The sequence below is a fragment of the Chelon labrosus genome, assembly GCF_963514085.1.
Source record: "Chelon labrosus genome assembly, chromosome: 15".
NCBI classification, from domain to species: domain Eukaryota; kingdom Metazoa; phylum Chordata; class Actinopteri; order Mugiliformes; family Mugilidae; genus Chelon; species Chelon labrosus.
Window position 1 is genome coordinate 1475221 of NC_140348.1, and position 20879 is coordinate 1496099.

The window sequence follows — 20879 nt, forward strand, 5'->3', positions numbered from 1 at the left end:
GCTGGTGTCCTATGGAAACGTATGTTCATGCCTAATTCCGCCATCTGTTATTTTGTCTTTTCCCTTCTCTGTTCCCTCAGGTAATCATTAGAACTTCCTTGGGTTCTGTATTTTTTCCAGACCACGGTCTGTGCTCTTTCCACGCTTGCTGTAGTTTTGCTGTGTGAGTAAACATCAGGGACTGGCACACATCTCCCCTTCGGTGGAATATTGATTCTTTAGTGAGGTGAAGAGCACACACTGTGACTGTTTCACCTCACTCCACAAAATAGGTCTGTAAAGAGGCCACCAGGAGAATAGTTGCAGTCGGATCAGCAGGTTGATTTGGAAGCTCCTCACAGCTTGTTTTAGAGTTTGAAAGCCTCTCTTTTTCTCACTGAGGGTTTGTTTGATACAATAACACACAGTCGCTCTGTGTCTGATGAAGCTGTAACGCCTTTACTATTTGTCTTTATTATTTTATTGTTGATGTTGTTGTTGATGCTCCGATACGCAGACACAAATGAGAACCTTGTATCCTAAGGTGACGACAATAATACAAAGAGCTTTAGCATTTCCAACTGTTAAAATAATCTAAACCTGTTAAGAGGTTCACAGTTATTATCACAGTACTTTAAAGTAACCAAACTAATGTCTGCACATCTTGATCAACTGTCCCCATTTAAAATAATGGAAACTTTGTTCACCTTGTTCTTAGTAGCTATGTTTAAAAGGTGCTTTATAGATACATTTTGTCCTTATTATCGTTATTATAAGTATTAATATTAGTATTATAAGTAGGCTATTATTGGTATAATTTTGTATGTGGTTTAAATGATTCAGTTCCTGAGGTCTTGCAGCATCAGAATTGCGCTTTCGAATTTCTGTCAATAGGAAAAGCTGCTAAAACAGCTAAGCTCAATCAGAACACACAATGAATATGTCTCCCCAACAAACGTAGGGTAAATTATTAAAGCAAACTGGATATCCGACAGGAAGGGTTACTAGGATTAAAAGCTCCTTGCATGATTCTGGCTGTTTAGGGTACTTTATTGTTTTTTGTTTCTTTCAAAGATACTAAAATATATACTGTATATTTTTTTTCTTCAACCTAGAGGAAGTTCACATTGCGGGAACTAAATCAAGGTTTAATTTCGTAGTACATAATCATGTTAGACTCAGTATAGTGGGAGTTAGCATTTCTGAATCAGAGGCAATGGAGGCTTTGGAAAGAACATTAAGACTGACAGGTTGGAAAATAAAACTGCTGTAATTTACTTGAGGGTCTCCGAAATATAACTTATAATAACTTATAATACTAAAAGTTAGTTATGTAATATTGTTGTTTAATAATGAGTAATAATGAGAGTGCATTGCACTATGGACTAAGTTACAAAATAGGTTTGTTAACGTTCATACAAGATGCCTTTTACATATGTTAAATTTTCTCATCTGTTCATGTAAATGTTGTTGTAACCTACTTACTTTAACAAATTAATTTGAACTCCGTGTCCTCCAACTTACTTTCTCAAAACTCCCCATAAATACCATGACATCTAGATCAACAATAAAGAATTCTCCTATGCTCCTTTATGTAGTGATATTTTATGTAGTCAAATTGCTAGCATTAGTGGCAAAACTTCAGTTTTAGCTGTTCTAAGTATGATGATATATCTGAATTTCCCTAGAAATCAGAGGACAAGAACAGTGGAAATGTCAGAGCCATAAACAGTAGCTGGGGCTGATGGGGATTGATGGGCTGCTAACGCCTCGTTTGTGGGTTTGCTGGGACACTTCTCTTCTCGAGGCCCTTACGTAATCCTGGCACTGCTTCAGCCCATGCCTCTGTAAATTCCTGCTGAGTTACTGGATAGCCTGTGGTTACCACTCAGAGTGTAGGTCAAACATATCAGTGAGCAGTCATCGGGAACATCTATATCTCCTCCGTTTCTCCCCTCTCCAGCCTACTACTTTTTTTCCTCATTGCGTAAATGTTGCCATGGAAGTGAGTCTGGGTTTCCATGGTGCCATGCTCACTGTGTTGAGAACATCCTGTTTTGGCCCAAGTCACACAACTTATTCCACAGGGGTATAGATCATAGATACTGAGAGGTGTGTGCAGGTCTGTTCAATGTAAAAGTCTGTTCGTAGTTCATAGAAACAAGTTTTTAATTGTTTTTGTTTTTTTTAATGAGACAAAGCAGGCTACACCAGGAGAAAAAAAGCTTGTTTTTTGTTATAACAACTGCACTCTTACATACATGTTTTTACAGTCATGGACTCCTTTTGTATAACACCACACAAATCTATACTCAATGGCTTTTCATTTGAAAATTCTTGTTGTTATTCTGATATATGTGTGTGTCTGAGTTGTTGTTTTTTCTTCATTTAAAAAGCTTGATGTTGTGTCCACTTTCTAGAACTGCCTTCCTCTCACCCATCCAATTTGACCTTTGACCTATGACCTTCCAAGGGGAGAGGAATTCACAACAAAGTTTAAAGTTCCTAAACAATGTTCCAAAAGGACATCAACCTAGGGCCTTTCCTTTTGAAGTACATGCTTTTCTCATCTTTAAAGTACTAGATTTTCATATGTTTTTGTCACATACAAAACAAAAAAAAATGTTCATTATATACATCCTCCATTTCTTCATATTGCAACCACAGGTCCCTTTTCCTGCAAAAGTAGCAAAGCTCATATTTGATGTTTTTTGGGCCAGTATGTTGACCACTAGTCCAGTTGAGTCCTCCATGACGTATTTACCCTTGGTTTCTACAATTTCCCTAGCCATGCAGTTCAAAAGAAGAAAAAAAAAATATGAATAATGTGAATAATAATCTTTAGAAATCCTTTAAAGCAGTTGGTCAGTTCAGTGACAAGGTCTCACATACTGGAGAGCATTCCTTTGAAAAGCAGTGGTCCATCTGACCATGTCTATTTGTTGTGTCAGTTTTGAAGATAATTCTCATTTTGTACCATCAAAACACAAACTGCCTGTGTGCTGCATATCTGGCAGCAGACAGGCACTGAAGAGATGTGAAGTGGGGTGATGGTGGTAACAGTGGACAGCTGGTTGGTTGGGTCAAGGAACACAAAGAACACTTCATACTGGCCGGTCCACAGCATATTGGCAGGGACTCAGGTTGGACACGGGGTTCTGCACTGCTGGATAAGCGAAGTTGGTGTGCTGCTTGGCCTTGAGCCGCAGGCTGGCCAGGCTTGAGTTGCAGGTGTCTCTGTACATGTAGGGACTGGCTGTAGTGGCATAAGGGCAAGTGGCTGCAGTCACAGCTACCGAGTTGAGTGCCGTGGGGCTGTTGAGGTTGTTGAGGTTGCCCAAGTTGTTGAGCCCAGTAGCAGGAACTCCAGTCACCGCTGAGGGAACCATACTAGACGCCATGTTCATGGAGGGGATAGAGCTGGGGGGAGAGAACATGGGCTGGGATGACAGGGGGCTTACATTCATTGAGTTAAAAAATGGGAAACTCTTGGCAGAGAGCGGGCTGCTTGCTAGACTCTTGGTTGCCCAGTTGTTGTAGGAGTAGCCCGTGTACATGTCATCATAGGGCTGCATGAGTCCATTGAACTGGGCACCGAAACCATTTTTGCATAGCTCTGCCTGTTGGTTCCTCTCCCGCTTTCTCCACTTGGCACGACGGTTCTTGAACCATACCTAGGAAACAAAAACGGAGAAAAAAATTACTCAGCACTCTTGGTTGTACCCTTTTTGAGCTCTAATGTGGGAACACTGACACAGTGAAACACAAGTTGCTTCAAATTGTCAGCCAGTACCTTGCATGGTAGCTATTATGTTAATTCTGAACAATTTGCCTGGTTGTACTGGTGCAGCCACTTATCCTCCTGTGATCAGTAACAGTTGAAGGCAAAACCTATGAATAGTAGGACTATTTTAAAATGAATAAAGGTAGAAGGCCTTAAATTGCATTTCTTTGAAAGTTGACAGATTTATAGATGTTTTCACAACTTCACTTACAGTACATTCCTTCATTCATTCATCTTCTGTAACCGCTTATTCCTGTTAAGGGTCGTGGGGTCTGCTGGAGCCTATCCCAGCTACTTACAGTATAGTTTATTCATTTTACAATTTATTGCATCATGGTGGCACATGGAAATGCAGTGACCCTCTCAATCATCTGACAACTTTCATTATTTCTGCCAAGCTAATCTACTACAGTTATGACCGTAAGTGTGCCCCCATAACAGTGCCAAATGTGCATTAATGAAGCTACATAAGGATGTTAACAACCAGCTGATGTGCACCCAGTAGACTCTAGATATGTCTCAAGACTGGGGTGCCTAAATATATAAAAATGTAAAATTCCTAACAAGGGATGGCAACAGTTTGGACCAGATCTATACAAACATTTCAAGGAAAGCAATTAACTACAGCCCCAGAATCCTCGGCCCTCTTTCCCTGATCCTAACACCATCTTGCAAACCCCAGATCTGAATGATAAAACCAGTCATCAGTACTGTTCAGATATGATCTGAGGAAGTCTAGTGGAACACAAATGATCAGTCTTGAGAGATATTTTTATACTAGAAATGTTATTACAAAGAAGAAAGAAAATGTGTTTCCCAGCCAAAAAGAGTTGATAAACAACCATATGCTGGAATCATGACTTCCAGGTAGAGAAGCACAATGGAACCTTAAGAGGGCCACCAAAGAGGCCAAGCGGAAAATAAACGGTGGAGGATGGAAGAGTTGCTCCCCACACTACAGCACCTGCTGGTGAGCAGGCACTGGATTTACACCTTCAGAAAGTTCACACTAGTAACTCTGTCCGTCTGGACTGAGTGACTGGATGAACACTGAATTCATGGGCCTCTGTTCCAACATGCCTCAAATGTTCATCATTGCCTCGGTGTACGAGCAGTCAGAGTCTGATGGCTACTGGCCAGTTGCTCTCATGCCAATAAACATGAAGTGCTTCAAGAAACTGATGCTCTTACACATCAGACCTATCATTTTCACCTGATCGAGACGCCAACCAGAATTACTACCAGGCAATCTGTTCCACAGATTTAACACCATTATCTCCTACATACTGGTCAATAAATTATGCAACTAAGGCTGGGCACTTCTGGAGTCAGACTACGGGACAGAGGTGTCCATCATTCCTCTCTGGGCCAAGCAGCCATCCTGGACCAAGAACTGCAGACATTAAACATAAGCACACTCCTTACCTACACAGGTCTTGTATTATTCAACACTGCATACGTACTACTAATAGTACTTTTGTTAAATGCCTGTAACTTTGTATAATGCCATTTACTGAACACACACAGCTTATGTGTCCAGCAATTGTAGTATTCTTGTCTGTTTTAGTCATGTCCTATAATGCTGATTTTAATAGTGTTGTACTGTTTCATTGCTTTATGACTGCTGCACAAGTGGATATTTCATCCCATTTTCATTGTACAAACGCATAATGACAATGAATCTCCTCCTCTCTCTTAAATTAATTTTATTTTTGAGAACAAGCAGAAAATAGAATGACTGAAGAAGTTATTCCCAAATGAGTTTTTCCCTCAAAAACTGTCAGGAGTCAATAAAGTCTAATTCTAAAACACATCCAGTCAGAGTATCCTAACCCCTCTCAAATACTTTCTGTAATATTGTGTGCATATGTAGAATATTTGAAAGACATAATGATCCCAGAAAGTAAGTTGAAGTGTATCATCAAACAGTCATATTAGGCAAGGCTTATTAAAACTAATCATTCACTTATTTGGATAGTGAGATCCAGATGAAAGAAATGTCAGGAAAGGGCAATCTTCACATTTGTCATTTTATGGTCCTATATTTAGAGGATATGAATTGGATTAAAGTTTAATGGAAAATCTAAATTGAGGGTTTTTAAAAATGACAGAGCCAAGTTCCGCTGTGGGTAAAGTTCTGGACAAACTTTTTCTTTGAAATGGATACAAAGAGTAGAAATACTGTAGTCACCTGTTTCTCTCTTGTATATGTTTTACATTAAAATAATTTGCTATCAGATGTTTCATCGCTTTAATCCAGACTCCAAACTCAGACAGACTACAGACCTTTCTTGTATTGATACTCTGCCGCCCCCTTGGCATACAGGCTGTGTATCATTTAATCCACTTTTATTATAGTAACAGAATGCTGTTGACCATTAATATGGTCAGTATAAAGTGCATGACTGTAAGTTTTCCATCACACTCAGTGACAGCCGGGGAAACCCCATGCTGAAGGACAGAAGCTACCCAATCTTTGTCGTGACATGGTGGCAATGCTGTTAGAAGGTTCATGTAAGACACTGAATGTCAAGGTTGTTCCAGTGGAAAATGGTCAAAAACTACAAGAAAAATAGGTCAAAAAGATTTCTCTAAAAAAGCACTGAAATGTATTTGATGTAAATGATCAAATACTAATGGCAGACTGATGAGTGTCAACCTTGCCTGTAACTGCCTTAAGAGTCTAATTGAGAACAACTTCCAAATGATTTAGATTGGTTTGAACATTTGATATTCAGAGGTCCTAATACTGAAATACAGACAAATTCAGGCACCCATTTCAAATGAACTTAATTACCTTAGCACACTATTAGGATACACACTACACAACAGTTATAACATATGTAATATATGGCATTTTCACTGTTTGTTTGTTTGGCTGGTTTTAAAATCATGACTTGATGTCATTTCAGAATAATGAATAATGATGCCTCTCTTATCAAATGTCTTGATCCGCAGAAGTTTGTGGCAGATATAGTTATATTCTTTTCTTCAGTTTGTACAAACATTCAATTATTACAATAAAACTTTTGGAACAAACTGAAACAATTTGGCAGGAGGTGAACGTATTACCATAAAATGAATGACTGACTCTCTGTATACAGCTCCATCATTGGGTCAACATCTACCAGCCTTTTAAATACGAACCGTGTCACCGCCAACCTCCCATTAAGTCCAACAACTAAACCCCCTGTGCTGAACAATCGTTAATATATCTTAGTTGGTGGCAAATTGATGAAACACAGCTTCATGTGGGATATTATGCTCCACATGAGGGCAAAATAAACTTGAATAATAGATGGTAATCATTAGTTAATAATGCAGTACTTGCCTAAGCTGTCATGCAAATACCTTTCCACACGCAATTATAATAAAACTGCAGAATAACTAGTGGAGATGGATGAATTTTTGGGGGCCCTTGGCCTATTCGGTTCAGTTCAAATTAAATCACTTTATTTGTCCCCAGGGGACATGTACCCATTGTCTGTCTTAGCTATATCCTAGAATAAGAATTAATATTAAACTGTTGGCCTTCTAGTACATTAAATGACATTAACTGATAGACATTACCTGCGATATATCTGCACATAAACATTTTAACTCTGAGCTTGTTAGTATATTAATGCTACCTTACTCAATCACAACTATAATTAAATCTAGCTACCCACAAAGCATATATGCTGTTTATGTGACACATGCTCACTAATCTATTACGTGATGTTAATAAAAAAAAAAAAAAAATCATGTAAAGAAATCACACATTGCTTCAAAGCTCTTCGTAGTCCTTCCAACTTCTATATCCCAGACCCTACGTAGAGTCTTATCTGTATGTTCCGTCAGGCTGCAAATTCAATGACTAACAACAGCTCCTTGACAAATCACAAGAATCAAACTGAGTATTCGGGGCATGTAGTGCTCTGTCTTATTGCAGGGCTTTAAAAGGGCGACTGATGGAAATTACGAGTGAGACAACGTGTAGTCTGTTGTCCCTTCAAAATAACAACGAAGAGTGCGTGCTATGTGACCTTTCTTCCAGCCAACATTAATTTGATCCATTACTTGTCAGGCAGTCCAGCGATTGTATTGTCATCCATCAGAATGTGTGTCCTCCTGCTCCATATAGCTACAATGACCAAACCACTGGGCGTGGCCACACTCTGGTCTACCTTTGACATTTAAACTTAGAATGTGAAATCAAGCTTTGGTAGAAGGGAATAAAACAACTTACCTTAAGGAAAATATTTGTATTTTCAGACCATTTATCAATGACATGAGGAATTCTGATTTGTATAACCCGAAGCTACACAACTATAAAGCAGAGACAGGAGGTTACATAGTGTGCATTAGCCAATGCGGAGTCTTGGCGTATTGATGTATTGTGGCAAAAGCCTGATACGATTTGTTTGCCCGTGCTGTTTGGCTAAGCCCTCTCCTTTGACTGTCCCGCTGTGCAGACAAACTGGCAACATTCAAATGAAGGAGACAGACAGAATTTTTTATGCAACGTTAGAGTCAGTGAACCCTGGAGGAGATTCACTAGATGAAAGAAAAATGGGTCCATTGGAGGAACTGAAAGAAAAGAACAGCACAGACATACTGTACATACCAAATGTTAAAGTGATAAGGCAAACTAACATTTCGATCTTCTTCAGACCATCTGCATGTAGCCATGTTTCACAGGCATTCTAAACAAATGCTACACTTAAATGATAAGCACACCTTCAACCAGTGAGTGAGACATCATCACTGAAAAGAGCTTATATAACTCAATCAGGGCTCCCTATTGCAGTCAGACCATAGTAGAGCTTGTGTACCCACCCTGACCCGTGCCTCAGTGAGGTTGGTCCACACTGCGATCTCCTCTCTGGTGCTCATGTCTGGGTATCGGTTTCTCTGGAAGGTGGCCTCCAGCTCCTGGAGCTGCTGGCTAGTGAAGTGTGTCCTTTGCCGGCGCTGCTTCTTCTTCAGAGAGCCGTCCTCGGCGCTTGACTCATCAAGCTGGTTCTGGTGGGATTTCTCTGTGTCTGCACACAGAGCAATAACACATTCTCAGTGAGGACAATGACAGGATGAGAATAGACGGGGTGCCGTGACAAGCAAATGAAAATAAAACAGCCGATTATCAACCTTCATTCTTGACCTTCAAGGTTAAACACAAGAATTGACTGCCCATAAATTCCACAATTGTCGAAAAACTGAGTTACATTACTAGTGAGCAAATGCCATCTATTGATGAAGACATGCTTTCAGAAACTCAAAATTGAAAGTTAACCTTGAACTTAGACCTTTTATTTTATCAAAGAGAACAAACTAGATCCTACAAATCTATTTATTTGTATTGGCTGTAATCTTTTCAACCTGAGTAACAACAGAATGATCGTCTGCATCAACACATAGTAATTGATGGAGTCCTAGCAATACATAATAATATAATTCTTTGTTCACACCAGCACACACACGTTCACACACTAATGCTCAAGGACACTTCAGCATGTGGTCCATGTACCAGGGATTAAACCACTGACCCTCTGGTTCATGGACAACCCATTCTGTCTACTGAGCCACAGCGAAGTGAGACACTTACTTGCGGTTATATCAGCTTATTTAAATTTTTTGCAAAAGCACGAAGCTTATAACCACTGCTTTTAATGTCCATGTCAAGACGCAAAGAAATGTGTTGTTATGACTTATAGCTACTGTCTTATTGCACAATATTCAGGACCATGGTAGTCCCTTACAGGGAAACAAGCAAACTGATGGATGAAACTATTGTAAGGTAATTTATTTTATGTTTTACTGTTGGGCTGTTGTAGGAAATGGAAATATATTTTGTTTTACAATATATGCTGAAGAATCAGCATTTGCTCGGTTATCACAAACCACTGTTTTTATTGTAACACATTATCACTTAATGGGTGTCAGCAATGATTGTAGGAACATAGGTTCAGTCTTTTCAGTCTTTTTACCTGTAACAATCATGAAACAATGTCATCTTTACAAATAGATACTAAGGTGGAACTTTCACTTCCGTAAAGGTAGCACAATATAAAATTTTAAAAAACGTCTTTGGTTCAAGGTGGCACTGCCTTTAAAATGTTTAGAATATTTGGTGTTGGTAGTCTATTTAAAAGACAAAAAAATAAAAACGTAATTCACCATCTTTGCCTTTTTATCAACAAAATAACTCCTGTTGCTGCTGGATTAATATAGTGGAGAACCAAATACAACATTTCCCTCTGAAATGTAACAGAATATCACATGAAAGCACTCAAATTAAAGTACCTCAGTTCTTTAATTTACTGAATTTGTGGTGAAATTTATACACAGCATATAGAGTTGAGTGGAATTTATGATAGTATAATTTGTAGTTCTCTTTTTAGACAAAGGGAAGCATAATGTCCAATAATATATGGAAATAACTGGAGGTTTACCTGGAAATGATTTTTAGTACATGTCCTTCTTTCTAAGGATTCACACTGACAAGTCAAATCTTGTCGAGAAAATATCACAAATAAAGTATGCAAATGCATTTAAGGCTTTAGAAGAATTACTATGAACCCTTGTAAAGCCAAAGCAATGTTTACATGTGCAACAGCATCTTATTCTGACACCTTTCAGCCTGGTTAGAATCAGAAATGTCCAGTCCCACTGCCACCTCAAACATCCTCTGAATTCTCTCCATCCTGCTGGAAAATGACATGAGTGTGACATCGCCACGAGAGAATGATTGCAAACACTGCATTACATTTAAAGATGTGCAGAAGCAGTGAGTGCTTGTGGCCCCCGGTGAATATGGAGGCCCACACATTCATGTTATGTCTGCCAGTGCTCCTCTATGCCAGATCTGACTCCCACAATTTGAGGACCTCACAGAAAGAAGTGAAATTAGTTGGCCAGCTAATCCTGTGGATCAGGCTTTTGTGACTGGGGCAGGTTGGGCTCTGTTTGGCGAGGGCTTAGCTCTCTGGGAGCAGTTCGAAATGATCAGCAGGGTTTAAAAAGAGGCTCCACAGGGCCACCAGCAAAACCAATAAGGGCCAGGCTGAGGCTGTTATCTGGCAGTAAACTGACACTGGGTAAGCTGTCACTTAAGGCCAAAGTCTATATCACAATACAGAGGAAAGGGCAGTCTTTTGACGCAACCAACAAAAGAAGCAATCTGACTGATAATGTGCCGACATGACAGAGCCATTCCAGGTCAGCTTCTCAGGGTGCTTTAATGTGGAAAACAACTTCAAGAGGCTTTTAACCAAATCACTATAGAAAACCTGGAAAAACAACACAGATCAGAATAGACAGGCATTCACAGAAAAGGCTATGTAAATTTAAAAAGCAGTGATGACTACATATGGCATACCAAATCTATTTTTTTTTTTTTTTCAGACTGATGCTTTGAAAGGCAGCTTGCCACACTCTTTCTCAAAGAATAAGCCAAAGTCAGGTTATATGGAAGCTGCTCCTTTTTATCAGAGAGAACATTTATTATAATAGAGCACACTCTGGTCATTCAGCGATGGATCAGTGCCTCCGGCAAAGGCGTCAGCTTAGTGTGGTAAGGTGTGGCAGCCGTATTATTCCTCAGAACAATTAAGCCAGGATTTGAGGTTGGAGAGCAAAAGCAAACTTTAAAGTGTATGAAATGTATTTGTGATGTTCTTTTTTTTTTTTTTTTTTAAATAAAGAAAGAAAATAAATAAGATCGCAATGGGGATAACACAAGACTTTTTCACTCAGTATTGCTCAGAGGGGAACACAACAGAAAACATAGTCATTCAAAGGGTGTCTCTCATCAGAAAAGTCATTTTGCAATCCCATTTATTTTTAAAGTGACTCCAGGACATGACTTCACACAATGTTCTGTGTGTGAAACAGCTGAGAGAGAGAAGGGCCACAGCCAGGATTATTCAGTCACTCATGTCAGGGCTTCCCTAATGAATCCCTTGCTTGTCTTACAGAATAGTGTTTCAGGTTGTGCTGGACTCTTTATATGGGTACAAGTAAGTTTAAATGTGTATGTTTTTATGTGACGCAAATAAATAAATACATCGATTTTTTTTTATTATTCAATTAGTCTCAAAGCTATATAATTATTATATGATAATTGCAGAATGATTGTAATTTAGAGGGCTTCTTCCTTATTAAATTAGTAATCTGTCATAATTTGTTGGGATTGGATTTACAAATTAGGTTTACACAGAAGTTAAAAAAGCACTAATTGCACATTTTAAAATAATTCAAATAAATAATTTAATAAAAAGAAAGAAAAAAAGGATTGTCTGCCCTGAGGGCTTGTTTTTGAATCAGTCTAGACAATTGTTATAAGTATAAAAGAAGTTCCCTCCACACTACAAAGCATTTTTGCACCACAATTCTCTCCAAAATAGTTTGTGTCTGACAGTTTGTTAGGACTGGATCCTTAACCACACTCACTTAGCAGTTAGATTGGGTTACGCACGCATAAACACACTCACACAGCACCAGAAGCAGGCAGGCTGAAGACAGGCTGGACGACGCATAACGAGAAATTAGAAAGAAATATTTCAGATCCACATGATTAACATAACCGAATCAGTTTACATGGGCTCTAATGTTAAAAAAAAAAAGATCATCCTTTATTTTTCCTACAGTGGGTAAATTGCAGCGGTGCAGCAGCAGACAGTTTAAGGGCAGTGCACACAGGAGATATAAGAGTGAATAAGTACAAAAATTAGCAAATGAAATACAACAGAAAGTCGTACGTCTGTTTATTGCACTCGAGAATAAAGATATGTAAACATAGTTGCTGCACAGATATTACAGGTGTTGCAGTACAGACATTTCAACAGTCTGGTTTAGAACTGTCACTAACACGCCAGCAACCAAACAACCACCCTGAAGGTGATCACACAGATGTTACGTGTACGGCCAAACACGTGACCAACGCTTCAATTTGCGTAATTTGCGAATGGAAACCAAAATCCATTCCCTGATGAAGGCCGTGAGATGATGCTGAAAGATGCAGAAGAAGCTCAGTGGCCTTTGAGTTGCTATTTTGTCATATTACCATTTAGGCCTACTGCAAAAAAAAAAAAAAATAATAAAAAAAAGTCCCTCAGCACATAGGCCAACTGTGTTTATTACTTAGCTTATTGTGTTATTATTTATTTATTCCTCAGTTTGTTTTCGCAGTTCGTTCACTCCGTTTTAGAGTTCTCAGTCGCACTGAGACGTCCTACCGATGACGGGACTGACCTTGGTTTTAAAGTGCGCCGGATGGAGTCACACCGTCGGCCTCTGAGTCGCTTTCAGGAGAATTCCGTTTCCTACGTTTCCTTCTTTTGCATTTCATTTTCATATTCAAGGTCAGATGGGCTTCTATTTGATTACGGCCCATGTTCGCTGGCCTGATGAGGCTGCTGCGTAAACATGGCCGCAAGCCTCAAATTAAAAAGGCTTCGATTTCAGGATCAGACTATTTCATTGCCCTCAACGCGAAATAATACAAAGGAAATCTTTATTATTATTATTATTATTATCATCATCATTATTATTGACTGTTGTAGATAGTAGTCATTTTTAGCAGACTAAATGCTGCGAATGGTCCATTATGTATAACAAAATATACTAACAATCTGTTGGATCTGGGGCCAGACTGCAGGCCTGCACACAGACAGTCTCCGTTTTATTTATTTATTTATTTAGACTAATCATATTAGTGGCTAGTACAGAATATTCCTTGCATGCACTGAATTGACCCAGCTCGCAACTAGTCCGATATTCAGTGAGTAAACAAGCCATTGTTTTTTTTGCACATTTTCTTGCACATGGAGACAACCCGACATGAGAGAGACATGACTGACCGCTGTTGTCCTGGCCTTTACATCCCTGGTCGTGCTGCGGTGTTCCGGAGTCTGAGAGCGACAGCGCCGGGCTGCGGGCTTCACTGTCCGTCAGCAGATTAAAATCCATCCCCAGGCTCTGCACACAGACACACAGAGACACACAGAGACACACACATATCAGGCGGCGTCTTCCTCCTCCTGTGATGCCGACATCGGTAGTTATCTAATTGTAAAATAGCCGCTTTCATTAGACGATTGTGATCACCGAAAAATATTCCTACGAGCCGGAGATGATTGTGTAGCCACTAGCCTATTACCTATTAATATTTTATTTCGGTGGAGATTCATTTTGAATGGAGAAAATTTTGCATTTCCCAACACAACACAGGACATTCTCCAGAAGCCTGTTTAGTTCTATAAAAAAATTAAATAAAATCAAAAAATCTCCTCACAAAACAAATATAAGACAGAGAAGGACTAATAATGCAAATAGGCCTACAACAGCAGCTCTAACATAAATCCATTAACATGTTATTTTAAGTAGGGGTGACACATAAAACGCACAATAACTTCCTTAGCATTTTTAAATTTATGTTCTCAAAAGGATAAATTCATCCCGTGTTAATGTAAATGTGTTTAGTTTCTTTTGGTTGGAGGATACCTGACCTTGCGTCCCTCTTTCCCTTCAGAGACTCATTCTATCCGGAGAAAGGGTCCATTTATCTAAATCAATACAGACTCCATTTGAGACGTGGGTTGGATGTGTTTGTTTCATTCGTCGGCACACTCTGATCCCATTTTGTCTTGGATCTTTCCATTCACCCGTGTTTGTGATTGTCACCCCGATCCCCTTTATAGCAGGCTGACATAAACAGCTATAATCAGACTTGCCTTGCCTCTATTTTGGGCTACAATGGGAGAGCAATATGGTCCCGAAATACACCTTACATACGCGATGACATTTCCATGCCAAATTCAAGCCAGAGGGGTAGACGTGTTGCTCAATGGAGCCCCTCAAAATAACTTTCCGTTCATTTATCTGAGAGCAGTTAACACCTTGACAATGTCGGAGAGGCATAAGCTGAGAGAGGTGTGGGATGATTCATGGCTTTAGAGCCAATAAAGTCTGGGTTTGACTTTAGGGGTATGAAAAAACAAAACAAAAAACATCCTAGTTCAGGACGACAGTAAAGGATGCTGGCGGAAAATATGTCCGATGATGTCCTCCAGTTACTTTATTGTTGGAACGTGATGTCAAGTTAATGCTGGCAAAGCACTAAACTGAAAGCAAAGACTTACTAAGAACTAAAAGGGATCAAGCAGCCTGCCTCGAGCGGGCACAGTGCCATTGTTTAACCCTGATTTATATTTACTTTTCATTTTCCAGGAGTCCAGTGAGTAAATCTAAAGTATACTAGTTCAGGGCAAAGTCTGCATTCATGTCATCAAAGATTTTAAAAGGTGATAGACCCAGAGTCCTCCCTCTGACCATGCCGTTCCTCTTGACTGTTTGGATGTTGCTAGTCTCTCTGTGTGCAGTCGTTGTGGTTACAAGCTTTATACTTAGAAGCAGCAGATTTAGATTTTCGGGGGAATGCATATTTGTCACCACCCCTCCAGCCCTCACCTCTCCTCGCCCCAGGAGAACTCGTCCTCAGTGCATCTGCAGCTTTGTTGAAGATTCATGCAAAAGTCAAAGTAAAGTGAGTAAAGAAAGCCTGATAGTTTGTCAGTGCATGTTGTTGAGAATTTTGTTCTTTTTGAAAGCACTGTTGTGATGTTTTTTGTAATTTGGTGGTATCATACATACAGTGACAATAAAGGCTTTTCCTATTTCTAACTCTGATCATTCAGAGGTCTATATTGCTGTGATATGAACTTGTACTTCTCCTTTTATCTACTTTTATTTTATTTTTTTTGCCTTAAACCCTAGCTACAGAGAGGCCTATCTCCAGTTGTTGCTTTAGATACAGAGTGTGCAGTTAACCAGTCTAAAGTAACAAACATTTTTGCTGCAGGAACACTGTTCATCCAAAACATCATATGCCGATTAAATTTCTCATGAAAATGATTAGATGTATATTTTGCTTTCATGTAAAAATACATTTAGAAGTTATTCATTTTGTTCACGTAGGGATGATGAAACTTAACAGAATTAACTTTATAACGAAATTACTGAAAGACAGTAAATATGTGAAGAATGACCCACAGTCCTCACATCTCCACATCCTTCTGGTTTCACTCACTATAATGATTTCATAAATTAACAATGTCATTACTGTAGGTCACAAAAAATGTTTTCCTTTAAACTCTTCCTAACCCACACGCAACAATGTGTCAGTCACTCCGACAAAGTAACATAATGCAGCGTTAGGCCAACCTGCATATTCTGATTAAAGGTTTAGCACCTTATTACCGCTGAACATCTGTGACATCTGACAGGTGAACCAACATTTTCTTTCATCTGCTGGCCAGCTTTTTTGCCAGACAGTTAACATCTCAACCCTTAAAATTCACATTTAAAGCGAAATTTGCTAGCATCTTCAAAGAAAAGCCTTGCATCTGTTTTATGTTTTATACCGTGAGAACGACTGTAGCATCTCACAAAAGATTAGAGGACAGGAAAAAGGGTTTTCTCCAGTCATCCAGACTCCATTGCTGCATCTCTGGGAAAAAAAGATGCAAGACTGAGGATAAGGTCAAGTCTCCCAGTGGAGAGATTACCTCAGTAAGCACACTGCCCCTGTGTTGGGGTTTTGGATTAATAAACCTCTGATATGGATTTGTGGGTTAAAGTTGACTTTTGGGTCAGAAAGATCAGTTTTCCTCTTGTTCATAACCGCACGAATATTGTCCTTTTTTTCCATTTTGTTCAGTGGAATAACAGCAAATGTCTGTGTCTCTTTTTTGAACACATACGGTACCAGACAAATGTGACCCTTGTCCGACTTTTCACATATTCAGTTTTGTCTTACATTTGTTACATTATGTGTTTGAGTTGTTTTTAACAGCCCTGGTCTGACATTTCAGCGTGCCTTACTTGATAGAGGCGCATAAAATGATACGGACATGCGCTTGATCTAACAAACACAAATCAGTGCATCACTTTTGCACAGTCAGATAGTTTCCTCTTGAATGAGGCAAAAAATAGTACCTCAGTATAAGCATCTCAGCACAAACATACCGCAGAACAAATCAAGAAGAAATGTATAACTAATAAATAGACAACTATATGTAAATGCGCGTGGAGTCCTTTCTCTGTTTTTTAAAATCAAAACCACACCACAAAAAGGCCCCAAATGGCTGCTGGAAGCAGTTTGCTCAGGGTACTTGCCTGACAGAACAACAGCTGTCCCTTTGTGAGCACACAAGGCAGGTATAGTATCAGCAAGGTCCGGTATTTTGGTCAGAAATCCAAATGTGAGCCAGTTCAGGGGACTATATCCACTGTGGCAGTGATGGATGGATGGACAGACGGCCTGATGTCAGTGTGATGGCGAGCAGGCCAGATGCAAGACAGTCATTTTGTACAAATCCAGAGTCCTTTGACCCCCTCTGTCCCTGCTCGGTGTGGACATCAAGCTATGACTGAGCTCAATAACAAACTCTCTCTGTAGCACTAAGGCTGATCACCGTGCTGCAGTCTAATACACCCAATGAGCTTACTCGGCAGTGAAACTTTAGAGCCGATTTGATGCGGTTTCATTGGACAGGGCTATCACACGGACCAGACCATTTCCTGGAGTTCTCGTGGCACTAAATACAGCAACCTCGTCCACAGACATGCTGTTCCGACGCCACTACATTTAAATAAAGCCTAAACACTGGTAGGATGGGACGATGTGTATGAACGCAAATCAACAGCCAGATGAGAGTCTACGGTTTGCATAAACTAGAGCGCTTTGCATAAAGAGTAGCCCGGTGACACCGATCTCATTAAAACAGGCTATATATCTGGTGATAATAATAAAAATTAATAATGGAAGCAAAAAAATCCTTTCATTTTTTTCGGGAGATTGCCGGGTCCATCTGGCGGTGCGCGCCGCAGACTGCTTGCATTTCCACGGACTGCAGGCATTAGCCCGGGAATTATTCATAAACGCGTCGAGAATTAATTCCCGGGATTAAGAGTTGATTAAGATGTGTGTCACTTTGCTGTCTGAGAACTTATTAAGGGCCTCCTCGAAGAGGCGGCAGATGGAATTTCAGTCCAATGTTTGTAGATGTTAATTTCTGCCCTCCTATAACAGCCATTTGCATATGATTGAGGGAGTAGGGCCGAGGCAGTCCTGCAGCAGAATCACCGGCAAATAATTGGCTGTGCAAGCCGACGGAAGTCCTCAGCAGTGATTAACACAGAGCCTTTCCACATCAAGAATTTATTGCGGCTGATCGAAAAAAGGATTCACTGGATGGACTCAGTCTTGAGCCCAACAACTTTTCTAATTTAGAAATACAATCATTCCGCCATAAAATAGTCCATTTTACAAGACAGTAAATTGTTGCTTGTTTGTTTAAGGTGGCACCTTTAGTTTTAGGTAATATTTTGAGAAGGGGTTACCACGTTTGCACTGATCTTGCAATTAATAGTTGATAATAATTTGTAGAATAACATAGTTTATACCATAGTTGTGTAACTTAAATATTACGAAGTTGAACCATGTAAATGCATAATCCTGGCTGCAGGTCTGCTTCAGCACATTTGTTCAACGTGTTGCCTATTTATTATAAGATTGTTTTAACTGCCATAATTGTGAGATGTAAGGCTAAACTGAAGTTCTCTTGTAGTAAATGTAATTGCAAAATAATAATAATAATAAGAGTCTGCCTCTACTGTGAATGCAATGACAATGACATCTGACTAATAGATGCACTGTTGCAGTCTTGGCCCCTCAGCACAGAAGCCGGCGCCTCCTCTGCACGGTTTGGTGATAAACACTAAACGAAGTAACTATTTACATTAAGCCCCGAGGCCAAACGTGAACTTAGATTAAACAAATCGTATTTTAATATGTCCCGACCTCGGAACAGATGCAAACGAAGGTATAACCTGAAGGCCTAAGGGAGGGAGTCTATCCTGGCGATCCTAGAAAGTAAATCTGCCTTCTTTATTTATCTAGAGATTTTTATGTATATGTGTATACATGTATGAATCAAGAAATTTACAGCCAAAGTCAAATCTAAATTGTTTGTGGGACGGAACCAGTTCAAATCTTACACGTGGATTAGGCCTTTTATTCAGCAGAAAACAATATAAAACAGTAAAGCTTAACATAACACTTCTGACTAACAAATGTGCAAGGTCATTTTCTCTAGGCCTATTAATTATATTTTATGGAAACAAATTTAGTTTATTTTATTTTTTTTCATATAGGCTATGCGGGCTATTTATTCTATTTATTTTGAAAGAGTGAGGCCTCACATTTAATAATGCACTAACCTCGTTTTAACGTAAACAACAATAAGAAACTAGGGTATTTTTAAATAAAATTTGATGTAAAAAGCTTTAGATTTTTTAGAAAACTACGAGATGCAGTTAAGAGTTCCGGCTATTGTGTAAAATTATACTTATTATTTTTTCTTTCGTTGCTTTCGTTTTCTTTCAAATTGCTTCCAAGGCCAGGATTGAAGATCACCTCTGGGATGCTAAAACGTTAAGAGCATGTCATTTCCTGGCAGTGTGTTTCCAGTATAGATGCACATTTAACAAGTGAGACCGAAGTTATCGGTACAGTTAGTGTGATTGTGTGCGCGCGCGTGCGGGTGTGTGCGCGCATCCGTTTTCCCCCCGTTGTCTCCTGGCGCCGCAGCCACCTGCCACCTATCAATTTTATTCACATCCCACATTTTTTTGGTCCTCCCAAATATTTTTTATCATTTCCGTCACGGCGAAATTGTGCAGGAACCACACCAGATTCCATGATAATTCCGTCTAATGCTACGGGAGAAACTGGGCAGAAAGCGCTGTCACACACACACACACACACACACTCCGGCAACGGGACGACGGTGGCAAGTGATAGTGATCTTACTCCTACTTTATACACTGAGAATCAAATTGCAAATTGTAACAAACTTAGAAGAGAGGTCGCCCCTCCTTCCAGTTGTCTGCTATTTTGGCAGCTTTTACGCACAAATAAAATTGAAGGCTACTGGATGGAGTCCAGACGCGCACACACAAGGTGAGAAATCAAAGAGAGAGAAAGTGAGACAGAGATTTTTTTTTTTTTTTTTTTTTTTTTTAAAAAAAGGAAAAGGAAAGAGAACAGTGCGGTTAGTTGTACTTACGTCGAATCCCGGTGTGGTTAAATTAATCCGTGGAAAAGGAAAGGAGCTTTGCTGCGGGCTGATGGATGTCCTGGGCCCAGGTTTGCTAGTGACATGGACAAAAAGTTCCCCGGTGCGTCAGAAAGTCACAAAAAGATGCCTGCCAGTCAGTTTCCTTCTTCTTCCTCCTGTTCTTCTGCCCTCTGTGCTGTCAGACATGTAGGCTGTGGAGGAGTGAGGCTTGATCCCCACAGAGTATAGGGGAAGGGGAGGGGGTTAACTTCATGCTAAATATTGTGTGTGACAGGTCCAGTGTAGAAAGGACGGCCCCCTTCTCTCTCTCTTTCCCACTCTCTGTCGTTCCCCCTCTCTTTGAGAACACACGGGGAACACACGCACGCGTACACACATGCACACGCGCACCCCCCCACCCCCACCTCGCCTCCCATTGGCTTCATGTCTACAAACGCTCTCTCCATCTCTTTCTACTTGCAGTCTCCACACTGCAGCTCTTTATTGCGTTGTTGTTAATTCAGACTACAAAGACGTGGGGACTTGCAGCATGTACCCCAGGTGCACATTTAATTATTAATTACTTTCTCCATACTGATTTCAAATGCATCTTTATTTTCCGTTGTGGCATGTGAAAGAGGTAATAAACCAGAAAAGAGACGTGAGAAAACAAATGATCTGTGCATGCTGTGGACGATTTTCAGTTTTAGGGGTACATTTTGTAAATACTTTTCAAAATCCTAGTAAGTAATTGAACGAGCAATGCACATACCATGGCTGGAAAATATCAAAATGGCAGCTAAAAGGTGAGTACTGGGGGGAGTTTAGGTGTAAGTGAATGGAGTTGGGGAATAAGTTCACTCATTAAAACAATAGAAAAAGTGACTGGTCAAGGCAGATCATTTCTCAGGAACAGAATGAGAAATGGCAGATGTAATAGTCAGCGATGGAAGCAGTTGGAATGTCAGTGGAAATAGAAGTGGTAAATGTTGTTGGAACCAAGTGTAACTTACTTT

At 39.8% G+C, this 20879-nt stretch overlaps 1 protein-coding gene across 2 annotated transcripts; it reads right to left on the reverse strand.

Annotated features, from left to right (window-relative positions):
- Window positions 1–2627: 2627 nt before the first annotated feature.
- pitx3 (paired-like homeodomain 3) lies at window positions 2628–13976 on the reverse strand. 2 transcript variants are annotated; one of them, XM_084562038.1, is made up of 3 exons: window positions 13624–13976; window positions 8582–8787; window positions 2628–3653 (listed from the first exon to the last, which is right to left on the reverse strand). In XM_084562038.1, the coding sequence occupies exons 1-3, from the start codon at window positions 13709–13711 to the stop codon at window positions 3084–3086; spliced, it is 864 nt and encodes a 287-aa protein (XP_084418164.1). In that variant the 5' UTR covers window positions 13712–13976; the 3' UTR covers window positions 2628–3083. The 2 variants fall into 2 exon arrangements, with proteins under 2 accessions (XP_084418164.1, XP_084418163.1); XM_084562037.1 differs by having other exon boundaries at window positions 13603–13976.
- Between the last annotated feature and the right edge of the window lie 6903 nt (window positions 13977–20879).

What these genes read in the sequence shown, in the direction of transcription:
- pitx3 (XM_084562037.1), bottom strand. Translation starts at nt 13,711, where the DNA reads ATGGATTTTAATCTGCTGACGGACAGTGAAGCCCGCAGCCCGGCGCTG. An exon ending in TAAAGGCCAGGACAACAGCG is followed by an intron (nt 8,788 to 13,602) that starts GTCAGTCATGTC and finishes CTCTGTGTGCAG; the next exon opens with ACACAGAGAAATCCCACCAG. An exon ending in TCACTGAGGCACGGGTCAGG is followed by an intron (nt 3,654 to 8,581) that starts GTGGGTACACAA and finishes TTTGTTTCCTAG; the next exon opens with GTATGGTTCAAGAACCGTCG.